Source organism: Asterias amurensis, chromosome 14 (assembly GCF_032118995.1).
Source record: "Asterias amurensis chromosome 14, ASM3211899v1".
NCBI classification, from domain to species: domain Eukaryota; kingdom Metazoa; phylum Echinodermata; class Asteroidea; order Forcipulatida; family Asteriidae; genus Asterias; species Asterias amurensis.
Window position 1 is genome coordinate 6706536 of NC_092661.1, and position 13716 is coordinate 6720251.

The 13716-nt window shown below is 40.0% G+C and overlaps 1 protein-coding gene across 1 annotated transcript in view; it reads left to right on the top strand.

Annotated features, from left to right (window-relative positions):
* The window catches only part of LOC139947210 (sentrin-specific protease 6-like), a 156775-nt gene that overhangs the window by 71761 nt on the left and 71298 nt on the right, over positions 1-13716 (top strand). Inside the window, exon 11 of the mRNA XM_071945079.1 lies at positions 3140-3316. Within this exon, the coding sequence (XP_071801180.1) occupies positions 3140-3316 (177 nt within the window). The remainder of the gene's footprint in view (positions 1-3139; positions 3317-13716) is intronic.

The window sequence follows — 13716 nt, forward strand, 5'->3', positions numbered from 1 at the left end:
CCACTCCCAAACTTGTCCACATCCAGTAGATAAGAGAAAATTCCGACATGGTTGGAACACTTGAAAATAAAATGATCTTCCTCTGTCCCATGCTCACCCTCCTCCGATTGTGTTTTTAGGAGGGCAGCCCTGGCAATGAGAACCACATTGACATTTTGAGGGGGCTGTGGTGTCAGCAATGAGATTGACTAGGATTGTAGGGAGCTGTGTTGGAGTAGCCTTTGTCAAGGCCTTTGTGGCTTAAGCAGTTTCATAGAGCCGCTATCCCAAGCAACTTGAAGGGGAAACCATGCACAAGCCGAGTGGCAATCCACGAGGGCCTCATAAGAATTGTTCATTGAGTAGGAAGCATGATTAGGAAGGGTGAACAAGCACAGCCACCAACCAAGGTCATTACCATGCAGTGAAGACCTGGTCCTCACACTGGATTAAGAAGGGTTAACAAGCACAGCCACCAACCAAGGTCATTAACATACAGTGAAGACCTGGTCCTCACACTGGATTAGGAAGGGTGAACAGGCACAGCCACCAACCAAGGTCATTAACATACAGTGAAGACCTGGTCCTCACACTGGATTAGGAAGGATGAACAGGCACAGCCACCAACCAAGGTCATTACCATGCAGTGAAGACCTAGTCCTCACACTGGATTAGGAAGGATGAACAAGCACAGCCACCAACCAAGGTCATCACCATGCAGTGAAGACCTGGTCCTCACACTGGATTAGGAAGGGTGAACAGGCACAGCCACCAACCAAGGTCATTAACATACAGTGAAGACCTGGTCGTCACACTGGATTAGGAAGGGTGAACAGGCACAGCCACCAACCAAGGTCATTACCATGCAGTGAAGACCTGGTCCTCACACTGGATTAGGAAGGATGAACAAGCACAGCCACCAACCAAGGTCATTACCATACAGTGAAGACCTGGTCGTCACACTGGATTAGGAAGGGTGAACAGGCACAGCCACCAACCAAGGTCATTACCATGCAGTGAAGACCTGGTCCTCACACTGGATTAGGAAGGGTGAACAGGCACAGCCACCAACCAAGGTCATTACCATACAGTGAAGACCTGGTCCTCACACTGGATTAGGAAGGGTGAACAGGCACAGCCACCAACCAAGGTCATTAACATACAGTGAAGACCTGGTCGTCACACTGGATTAGGAAGGATGAACAGGCACAGCCACCAACCAAGGTCATTACCATACAGTGAAGACCTGGTCCTCACACTGGATTAGGAAGGATGAACAGGCACAGCCACCAACCAAGGTCATTACCATACAGTGAAGACCTGGTCCTCACACTGGATTAGGAAGGGTGAACAGGCACAGCCACCAACCAAGGTCATTACCATACAGTGAAGACCTGGTCCTCACACTGGATTAGGAAGGATGAACAGGCACAGCCACCAACCAAGGTCATTACCATGCAGTGAAGACCTGGTCCTCACACTGGATTAGGAAGGATGAACAGGCACAGCCACCAACCAAGGTCATTACCATACAGTGAAGACCTGGTCCTCACACTGGATTAGGAAGGGTGAACAGGCACAGCCACCAACCAAGGTCATTAACATACAGTGAAGACCTGGTCGTCACACTGGATTAGGAAGGATGAACAAGCACAGCCACCAACCAAGGTCATTAACATACAGTGAAGACCTGGTCCTCACACTGGATTAGGAAGGATGAACAAGCACAGCCACCAACCAAGGTCATTAACATACAGTGAAGACCTGGTCCGAGCACTGGATTAGGAAGGATGAACAAGCACAGCCACCAACCAAGGTCATTAACATACAGTGAAGACCTGGTCCGAGCACTGTTATTCCTCAGAATAAATATCTTTTAAACAAAATAAATGGCTAAAATTGTCAACATTTTGTGACTTTTCTCTCGGCGATAACTCTAGACATGTTGCGGGGGCATATTTAAGCTTTCGATGGTTCACGCCTCTTTTGTGCGTTAGTCACATTACTAATACTTATCAACCAGTGACAGTAAAAGAATGCTCTGTTAAGCACCCTTATGGGTTAAAGGAGGCAAATGATTGGACAATAGTCGTTCTTTGTGCATAAAAATGTGCGCTTCCATTTGTGCATGATTGTTGTTTTCCTTGGCAGTGTGCATAATTTGTTAATGTATGCTGACCCCGTTTTATCTGATTGTTAAGCTTTTTTTCTACCAAAAAGGGTAGCAAAAAAGGGATGGAAAACACAAGAAACCGCAATTAAGTTTTAAAAGGACCTTGTAGCTTCGCCACTCAGAGGAATAGTGTCTACATCCAGTCACTTGCGGTGTTCGCCACAGACGTTTTGTTTGCGACATGAAGTAATCAAAATGGCGCTCTTCATTATGATGTAATCAAAATGGGGCCCATTTGTATACATGTATAATGTCATCGAGCGTGAAAGCAACAAATGCTTGAGATAATAATTCCCTTAAAAATAATGTTTTTAATCCTCGACCTGACACTACCTAGGAGAATGGTTGACATCCTTTTCAGTTGGGACAACCTTCAGAAAAAAATAATTCAAAACCTTCAATTTGTTGTACATTTTGCTTTGTGTTTCATATGCCAAAAACATCAAAGGGATGATATGCTACACACACAGTGTGGGGTTTTAGAAAGCTGGTGATCGGATAACCTTCATGTGCAATTTTCAAATAAAAAGAAATGTAAAAAAAACAAACATTTTTGGACGATCTTATCCCCAAATTTCTGCCCTCAATAATACTTTTTCCATCAAAAACCATTTTTGTGAATCGGTGGATACACTCAGCATATACATGTAAGTCGTGTGGTTCTTTGTACATCGTGTTTTAACGTTTGTAATGTACAATCGCATTTCCGATGCTGCAACTTAGAAGGTGGTTATGGCTTGATCGTATTAAATGCAGGCTAAAAATAGTCTAAATTTTTTGGCAGGGCGGCCTATCAATTTAGTTGGGCGACCAATTCGTTGGCAGGGGGACCTTAAACTTTGGGAGGGCATGTATGTGTGGAGAACAAAAGGCCTTGACAAAAGGCTAAGTTGGAGGTTGCAGGTTTTAATACAGATCTAGTCTAGTTTTCCATGTGCACCCAAAATTTAAACGTTCTTTCTCTTTTGGTTTGTTTTTGTATTTCAGAAATATATCCAGTTTCTAAGATTGTCCTAGACACGAAGGACTTGTTGTTATGTAACTACTACTTAAGTTCTGGAATGCCAACCATTTTTCTGAAAACCACTGGTCGTTTTGCAAATATGGTGAGAGAAAGACTGAGAATGATGCAGGGACAAGCTTTATTTGATCCAGGCAGTAAAGGTTAGTGACAAGTAATCATGTTGTTCCTTTGTACCAGCCTTGCCCATGGGAAACTGAATCATGCTGTACAATGTGTTGAGTGTTAGACCATGTAGACAGTTCCCTCCTTTTTTGCAATGACAATGTTCAGATGAAATGCTTGTTTTTATTATATTTACTTTTAGCATAATGTTACTTGTTATAATTTTGATTACAGTCCAATAGTATTGGACTCCAATTTAATGATACCGTAACTTCCTGCAGATAAGACGCGTTATCTTACTTTTAAGACCACAAAACATTGTCGCGTCTTATCTTCCTGAGCGTCATGTCCAATAACGATTGAGTTCTTTTTTATGATCACTACAGGAAGTCTTTGTTTATACTGTACAAGAATACCTTTATTTCGTCCAGGATAATTCTACTTGTTATCATTTTTCTTTAAACAAAACCTGCATTGTACATGTTGTGTAGTTTTAACATGCTTTGACGAACCATGGACGAACGTACTGACTATTAAGATCTCAATCAATGCCATGCTGCTGCCCGCTATTAATAATATTAAAGATATGTTGGGCGCAATCTTTGAAAAGATGGACTCTTTTGAAATGTGCGCAAGCTGCCATTTTTTTTATGATTCAATCTTTGCATCGAATCGTACTGTTTGCATGATCTTCGAAAAAAGGCAATCTTCAAAGATTGGCCAAGCGCCCTCTAGCGATTGCTTGCAGTGTTTTTAGGGAAAAATCTTTATAACGAAAATGAAAAAGTACAAAAATAGAAGCGATGTTTTATTTATCATTGTGATGAAAAAATTACAATCCCTTTACGTTAAATGGTAAGTTCTGTTCTTTAAATCATCACAGTGACCCCTGTATGTGTTGAAGTACAAGCAGGGAATGGGATCCTATTACAGAAATAAAATAACTGCATTATGGCAAGCCTACCACAATTGAAATGTTGCGCCTTGTACATTGAACATAAAAAAAAAAAAATTTGCAATTTTGGGCACTGTATCTTGCCGCCTAGCGTCTTATACGCAGAAAACTATGGTAGTTTGACCTCTGGACATCTCAGATACAGTACCGGTTTATAACCATTGTACACTTAAAACTTGCATGTAGTAATAAATAGTTCAAATAAAAAATGCATCTCTCCGAACGGCTTTTTCAGCCGATACTCAAAACTGCTTATCTATGATCTATGATAATGAGTTGCAATGACCCCTTGACGTTATTGGCGCAATTTCCCAATAGGGTCTGTGCACAGTTCTCCAGCTTTGGCCATTTGAGGGCGCTATTTTCCATGTCAAATAGCCGCCGATGACTTAACGAGTGCTTTGTCGCGCAAGTTTGCTTGACCTCATGTTTTTCAGAATTTTGGCTTGGAGTGTTTCGGAGAAAAATTTTTTTTACCATGTTTTAACGTGAGGAAAGAGACTTGTTACGAAAATGTAATAGCTTTAGATTTGAGAGCATCATGTAGCCGCCTTTTAAAGTCACCTGGAAGTGGTATTTTTTCAAAATAAAGCTTTTGTCACTAATATATGTGTTTTGATGAGTGGAATGTGAATAAACAGTTAACTAAGGTTTTAAAAAATCAGTTCTTATGTTATTTACAAATTTAAGAGTAGACCCCGACCCGAGAGGGCGCTGTTCGTGACGTCAATCGAGGCAGACTTTGTCTGTAATGCGTAGAGTAAACACAATTGCAAAGCACATGTACGGACCAAGTCGTGAGTTTGTACGTTTCAACAAAAAAAATGACGAAGCCAGGTGTATTGCTGCTGAATGCAGAAAAACACTTTTTGAAGTGTACGAACTCACGACTTGGACGTATATGTACTTTGCACGTGTGTTTACTATACGCATTGCAGGCAAAGTCTGCCTCGATTGACGTCACAAAAGGGTTAGGCGGAGTCAGCCCCCAAACAACTTTATATATTTTTTAAACATATAAATCGTGACAGACAATTACTAAAAAAATTGTTTTATTGTTCGTAAGCATATACTCTTATGTTTGAAAGAAAACAAATTCTATTTCCAGGTGACTTTAAGCAGGACGAGTCCCAAATGATTTAAAACTGCATGAATGTCCAAACTAACCATAAGAAACACATTAATAGACGTCTCCACAGTAAGAGACCCACTATTGGTCCTCCTACTGTTAGGTCCCCAGAGGCTAATACTGTAGTTAATCTGTCTGACATGGTCCTTACTGACCCACAGGTTACACTCCTCTCAAGGGGTCCCAAGTTTTGCCCCACACCCAGAGAACCTAATCAACTTATTTCCTCAATGCTAGTAAACAATCCTGCCCCTCAGTGAGACATATTAACGAACTTATCAGCCTTATTCTCAAGAAGAAGAATTTTTCATTTTCTGACAGGCATTTCATACAGATACAGGGTCCAGTCATGGGTACCAAAATGGCACCCGCATATGCTAACCTATTCATGTCTGAGTTGGGGGACAGACTCCTGTCCTCTGCCCCCAACCGCCCACTAGTTTGGTGGAGATTTATTGAGGACGTTTTTTCCATCTTGTGTGGTGGCAAAGACAGCTTTGATGAGTTTATTGACAATATAATTTCATTTCAAGTTCACTACCAAATACTCTCTCACAATTGTGAATTTTCTAGATGTAACCATAGAGATGGGGGCTACAAATGTGGGAGAGACCAAACTCAGTCTTCTTTTTGAGAACCATGTCTCTTGAAATTTAATTTAAATATTACTTCTTACATGTAGGCCTAATTCATATGAAAAAATAAAACCCAAAGAGTGCATCACTGGTTCCAGTTGAATGAGCTGAAACGACGACAACTTTAAACGGTCATAACTCAAAATCAAACTCTCTGTCACTGGTTTCAGTTGAATGAGCTGAAACAACAAAAACCTTAAATTGTCATAACTCTATATTGCAATGATGTACTGACTTAAAACTTTAGTCAAATATTGCCTCTTACATATAGATGCATATAAAAAGATAAAACTCAAAGAGTGCATCCAGGTGGGTAAAAAGACGTCTGGGTACTGCACGCCGTGTGATACATGTAGTCGGCGGACTATCACACGGCAAACGATGCACTATAACACGGCGCTAATAAAACTAAGACATATGTACGTGTATCATATGACACGCTCTAAACCAATGAAAAGGCAGAATATTTGTAAGGGGTGTTATAATGAACAATATTTCCTGTGGCAGGTTCCCGCCAAAACTTTTATGGCATCCTCCATTTTGGAAACGTCCAAATAGACCATTGAATAGACCTTGCAACCTGATCAGAATATACCGTAAGAAGTATTACTCAAAAGCTCAATTTTCTCTTTCTAATAACCCAAACTCATCTGTAATAAACAAGGAAAAAGGTTGATTAAACTAACTTCTGAAAAAGGGCGGAACTCTCGATTGGTGAATCTCAATTCGGAAACTTGCCAAAACAACATTAAAAGTGGCTATACAATGTAAATCTAAGCAAAATTAATAAAACAAATGTGACAGGTATAAAGTACTACCCCCCACAAAAGTTATTTTCTTATGCATTCAATTTCCTTTTTAATGAATATTCATATCCTCGGGTGCCACCAACGGTGACCCTCTGTCATTATATTCTGCGTCGAAGACAAACCAACATCATCATCATCTCTTCTTCTTTACAGGTAAAACAACATTCCATTAGTTTATTTCACTATTGCTATCAACTAGTACTTAAAGGAACACGTTGCCTTGGATCGGTCGAGTTGGTCTTTGAAAAGCGTTTGTAACCGTTTTTTATAAAATGCATATGGGTAGAAAGATGTTGTAAAAGTAGAATACAATGATCCACACAAACATGCCTCGAAATTGCGTGGTTTTCCTTTAACCTCGTCGACTAACACGTCGGCCATTTATGGGGGTCAAAATTTTGACTCCCATAAATGGCCGACCATGTTAGTTCGCACAGTAGAAGGAAAACCACGCAATTTCGAGGCAAATTTGTGTGGATCATTGTATTCTACTTTTAAAACATCTTTCCAACCATATGCATTTTATAAAAAACGGTTACAAACGCTTTTGTTTTGACCAACTCGTCCGATCCAAGACAATGTGTTCCTTTAATAAGTTTGTCTCTTTTCATACCTTAACTTAACTTGGCAGAGTTTGGTCAAAATGTGTTATTTCCGATGTTTTACTAGAAGGTTTTTGCTTAATAAATACTTATTGCCTTTGAGTTACCATTTCCAAGTTTAAATATCTAAGTCAATTGAGGTGAAAGGAAACCCTTGATTAGTTATTTTTAAATTAAGTCGTTTGAACGGGTTTGGTCGCAAGATGGCGAATAACCAGGAGTTTTGGCAGGTGTTGATGTTCCTTTCAAGTACAATTTATATGTGAACACAAGGGATGTTACATGTACATGTAAGTCATTCAATTGTTCATGGTATTTTCCTTTAATAGATTGGTTCATTCCGCAATAGTGGTTATTTAATTTGTTAATGGTACTTAAATTTATTTTATTGTCAACTAGTCATTTTTCTGTGTCGAAGACGGACCAACATCATTGTAAATTCTCTTTGTCTTCTTTACAGAAAAAATGTACATGTACATGTATGAACAGCAGTCAGTCAGTGATCTCATACGTGTTTCCCTCATTTTGGCCTCAAAGTCTGAGTGTCACACAAGTATAAAGGCAAGGGAAAGTAACTGCACTATTATGATAACAAGAGAAATGTGAGATGAATTAGAAAAGATCATTACCTGTCAGAGAAATAACATAGAGTTGTTAGCTGGTGTTTCTCCCGACATCATAGAGTTGATTGACCCGAATTGATAAACTTGATAATAAAGCCATCGCTGGGGGCGCTTGATCTGGGGTTAGATGCGTGAATAAACGAATATATTACATGTAGGTCAACAAAAAAACATATAAAAAATATGTTTTCTGCCCGTCACATGTACATGGTTACAAGATCACGGCTTAGCCTCAGGTTTAGGCCTCAAATAGGTTCATGTACAGATTGCGTGAACATAGTAAATATCTTACTAGTTGCCACATGTAACTTGCATTCACTGATCAGTGCTTGCACTGACCTTTCCGTGCCAATACTGCGCTGCGCGGTGAAGGCATTTATATTGTGTGTTTTGAATGTATTTCTAGCTCCATGTTTTTGTCAAGGTGAGTTTCAGCCACCACTATACTTTTTATTAAGCAAACCTTAGTCCACGGAGGTAGAAATGGTTAGTCAATGGAGGCAGTGTTAGTCCAACCATCCTGCAATTGATTCCTAGTACTATTTAGGATAATTTTCCACTATTCAGTCAGACTATAGACACGGCCAAAGTCTTCTGCTAAAAGCACTAGCCTGGGGCTACTGGACTATCGCTGGTTTTGCCCCCTGGTTTGTATCATGCCTGGTAAGCTGTTTTAGCGATATGCCAAAACATTTTGTTAGGAGTTTCGGCCTGTTAGCCGAAACACCTATTGTAATTGTCCAGATTTGTATTTTACTTTTCTTAGTGGCCCAAAATAGAGTTTGTTCACAAATTTGTAATCAGATACTCAGGGGGGGGGGGGGGCTTGAAATTGGGCAATTCTTTCCCCGACACCGTGTGAGCGTACCATTAAAAAAATAGGGGTGTTTAATTTTGACACTAATTAATCAGAAGGGATTAAGTAAGGTAATATTTTACCAATTAAATTTAATATATGTATAACTAATTTGTCATGCTTTTGGAGTGGAAGAAAATTCCTCAAACTTTATCCAACATCATCATTATCTGTAGTGACTAGGCCCGGGCGAATTATTCGAATATCCGGTTAATGGCGAATAGGTTTTCCTATCCGTAACCGCGAATGCCTTTTTTTTCATAACCGGATATCCGCATAGGGCGCGAATAGCTATTTATAAATCGGATAGTTCTGTAATTACAACCAAGTAACTGGATATTCTTTAATATCCGAATATCCGCGGACGTCGGGCGACAACTGACATGAATGTTTTGTCTGAATCCTAGTGAAACTTCTATTAAGACAGCATAAAACAGCATACATTAAGTATGTAACTATGCTCACCTTCGTGAAGAGTTAAAACAATGACATTTCTGACGTAATTTGTTCAAAGATAACAAAAGTTTTCCTTCACGTAGAGCCATCCACGATCAAAAGAAAAAACAAATCGCCATCTTTAAATTAGATCCGGTCATTTTTATGAATGAACCGAGTGACACTGTTTAAAACTAATATCAATCCGATGATTCAATCTCATTCACAAACGAACAGCGCCCTCTAGCAAAAAAAAAAACTATTCAAATATCCGGTTAGTTTCGGATAGTTGGCCAGCGGTATCCGAATAACAAAATTTCACTATTCGCCCAGCACTAGTAGTGACATCACTGATCATGATTTTTTTTATTTGGACTTCTCATAAAAGTCATTTTGCGTGATGATTTTTCTACCGTGGATCTGTACTGTACTGATTCTGTATAGCAGTACCTATGCTCCACTGGACTTGGAGATACAGCCACCCATTCACATGCTAATGACAGAATCAATGACCCAAACCACACTTGATCTGATGATGAATGGGGCTCATCATCAGCACCACTGGTCGACTAAACTGCAAGTATATCATACAGTAGAACTGAGTTACTAGCCCTAGGCCACAACATGCCTAGGCTATGGATACCAAGTGAAACTTACACCACCCTTAAAGACTTGGGTATCTTCCGATATCGGAGCAGACATGCTGGATCCCATATTCATTGTAAACCTTCCAAACTCTGGAACCTGAATGGCACTACTAATGAGCCATCCCCAGCCGACTCTCATGGACCACTGCTGGTCCATATTAAATCAAGAATGGACAAAAAACCACACATTAACCATCAAACTTGTGCCAACTTGACTAACCTGAGACCTATCCCCAGAGACACATACAGGTACATGTAGCTGAATGTGTACATGTATATTTATGGAATGCCAACAGTGTGAGAAATAAGACCAACATTGTTTGATTACATCTTAGCAGAACATGATGTTGACATAATGTACATGTACATCACCGAATCTTGGTTGCGACGTAACAAATACATTGTCATCAGTGAATGCACACCCCCAGGATATTCCTGCTTAAATGTTCCATGTGAAAGTGAGCTTGCCGTTGTTCATAAGAGCTCTCTCAACTTGTCACGCACAAAAGTTTATCTCAAGCTAGCCCTGGGGCCTTACACTTTTGTATTAAACTACAGTGACTGGGTATCGAGGTCTGTTTCTGGGACGGAAAATTTTCAAAGCTTCATAACTCAAATCTTACCAACAAGAAGCCACTAGTTTCAACAGATTCACATTTCATGGCAGCATACATTTTTCTGCGCTGGGTTTTGGTCGTCATATATCCCTCACAAATCTGTCATTTTTTGTGAAATAATGCAATCCCAACTGTAAGAAACTCCCGTTTGATCGTATACTCACAGTCTGCCGTGCATACGCGCAACGCGCATATCTTGTATTGCATCTGCATGTTAACACTGAGTAGTCAAGGACCAATGAACTCATTTGCCAAAGTCCTGATCATTGTAAGTGGATGGAAGGCCAAGGGTTTTGGGTTTGATGAGCAACATCTTACCAATTGTCTTGAAGAGCTTATTTTAATCTCCTGAGGATTCTTGTACTTGGGATGAATAATGGGTGATCTTATAGCCTGGTTGATCAAAATCCTGACTACTTTACATTGGTTGCGATATTCTTGTCGTTGTATTTCCAGTTTGCCATTTTTTCCGCGATTTCTGCTCCAGTTGACGACAGATCTTTCTTGCTGTACGAATGTCATCATTAAACCAGGAGACTTCAGTTGGACCTTGATTGCTCTTGTTTTCCAAGGTGCGTATTTATCCAAGATGTCACTGACAGTACTCTCATATTGGCTGATATAGGAATCCAAGCAGTCGTGATCAACTTCTAGCTTTGCTAAATGAGTGACTATACCACGGAACACTTCAGGAGAATTCACATGTTTCCACTGTCAGCTCTTTACAGTAACGGTTGGGACTTTGGGCTTGCACAGACTCAAGTAATACACATTCCTGCATAATGGTGTGATAATCCAGGTAGAATAACAAAGTTTGAGACAATACATGTAGGTGGGGTGATGTCACGAGTTATGACAAGGTCCAGGCAATGACCGAGACGATGAGTCGGCTCCTTGATATGCTGGGTAAGACCAAAAGCCTGAAGTAGATGCTTAAACCGGTTTGCATTATTGTTGTGGATGTCATCAACATGAATATTAAAGTCACCGGTGATGATGATTTCCGATAGATGAAAAAGATATTCCAAAAATCAAATTCTCAAACTCGCTAAGAAAACTCCGAATGTCTTTGTTACCAAAGTATCGACCATTAGTGCAGACCTACCAAGTCTCACGCATTATGGGTGAGACTCGCGCATTAGGGGTCCGTCTCACACTCTCATGCGCCGCAACCATTTTCTCACACATTGGGGCCAGACCAGAGAATAAAAATATAAAATAACGACAATGCATTGCCATATTGCGCACGTGTGTACAAAAAACGCAATCTACAAAGTTTGCACAATCTTCAGATTGCACGTAGTTTATCAGAATGTGCAACTTCAGCTGCCCTACAAACATAGCGCAAATTTGCAGATTGCGCACGCTTTTGCTCTCCAAGCAGATTTAGCAGACAATTCGGCAGAGCGCATAATGCACAAGTTTGTCCCGATTCGTTTAGCAAATTGGTTCAATGCGCTCCACGGGCGTAGACTCTTCTAAAGTCGTGAGCGGAGGATTTTAGGCATCATTTTTTGCAAAAAATGTATCTTTTTGTGGGAAATAATCTGACACAATCGTACCTCCACATTAATAAACATCTCATGCGAGTTTGAGGTATACTGAAGAGGTTTTTGATGCATTTTGAAACACTTTTTTTTGTCCATAAATAAATTTTTGAAAACATTTTCTTTTTTTTGGGGAGGGGGGGGGGTGGCGATTCCGTTCTCCGAGAGAGATAAAAAGGCAAAAAGGCCTTCCAAAATGTTTTTTTTTAAGGGGGGGTAGGTTTTGAAAAATCTCACGCATAGCTGGCCTCTCTGAACTTGGCATCTCCGTTTGTGCAATGTCAGAAACCAAAGATCGTGTAGGTTCAACAATGGAATACAGATTCCTTGAGAGAATCACAAGCATCGTTAGAGTGCACTGACTGGAATGTATTTTTTGAAACCCTGATTTAAATAATAATAATAATAATAGATGGTTCTTATATAGCGCATATCACCGTGAGGTCCCTATGCGCTTAGAAAGAGAATGAAATAACTTGAAAAGGCGAAAAAGAATAAATTAACTGTGATAACATTGATTGAACAAATGTGTCTTAACCCGAGTTTTAAATAGATCAGTAGTTTTAGCCAGCTTGACATTGTTGGGTAAACTGTTCCAAAGATGTACAGCAGCGCTCTGAAAAGAGCGAGAACCATAGGATGTTGATGTGATAGCCGGGGCTGAGAGAAGATGTTTGTTCTTTGAACGTAGGTTTCTAGCCGGTTGATACTGTTGAATTAAATCCTGGAGATAAGCAGGGGCTGTACCATGAAGACAATGATAAGTTAACACCAATATCTTAAATGCAATACAAGACCTAATTGGAAGCCAGTGTAAATTCTGCAGTATAGGGGTGATATGATCATGAGTGCGAGAACGAGTGACAAGCCTAGCAGCAGTATTTTGAATCCGTTGTAATTTACTAATTTGAAGATCAGGTAAACCATACAATAAACTATTACAAGAATCAATACGGCACATAACTAATGAATGGATCAGTTTTTCAGCAGATTTCTGATCTAGATAATGTCTAATGCTACCAATTTTGTGAAGGGCAAATGAAGCAGCCCGGCAAACATTATTAATATGATCATTCATAGAAAGATGAGCATCGAAGGTCACTCCTAGGTTGCGAGCCCTAGGAACTGAGGAAATGGAGATATTATCTAAGGCAATATTGCTAATTGGAGAGCAGGATCTATGGCGACTGGTGACATGAATGAATTCAGTTTTGTTATCGTTGAGTGTCAGACCATTGTTGTTTGACCAAATTTTGATGTCTTTCAAGCAATTTTGTATATCTAAGATGTTTGAAGATTTTTCCCTTTGCTTGAAGGTGATGTATATTTGAGTGTCATCAGCATACATCATGCTGCCGATGCTATGATGGTGAATGACGTCTTCCAATGGAGAAGAATACAAAGTGAATAGCAAAGGTCCGACTACTGACCCCTGTGGAACGCCTTGACCCGGATAATGCAATGGAGATTCGTTTTTGCCAATCACCACAGAATGAGATCTGTTTATAAGGTAGCACTTGACCCAGTTCAGCACGCTGCCATAAATGCCGAATCTCTCCTTAAGGCAGTGAACGAGGGTGTTA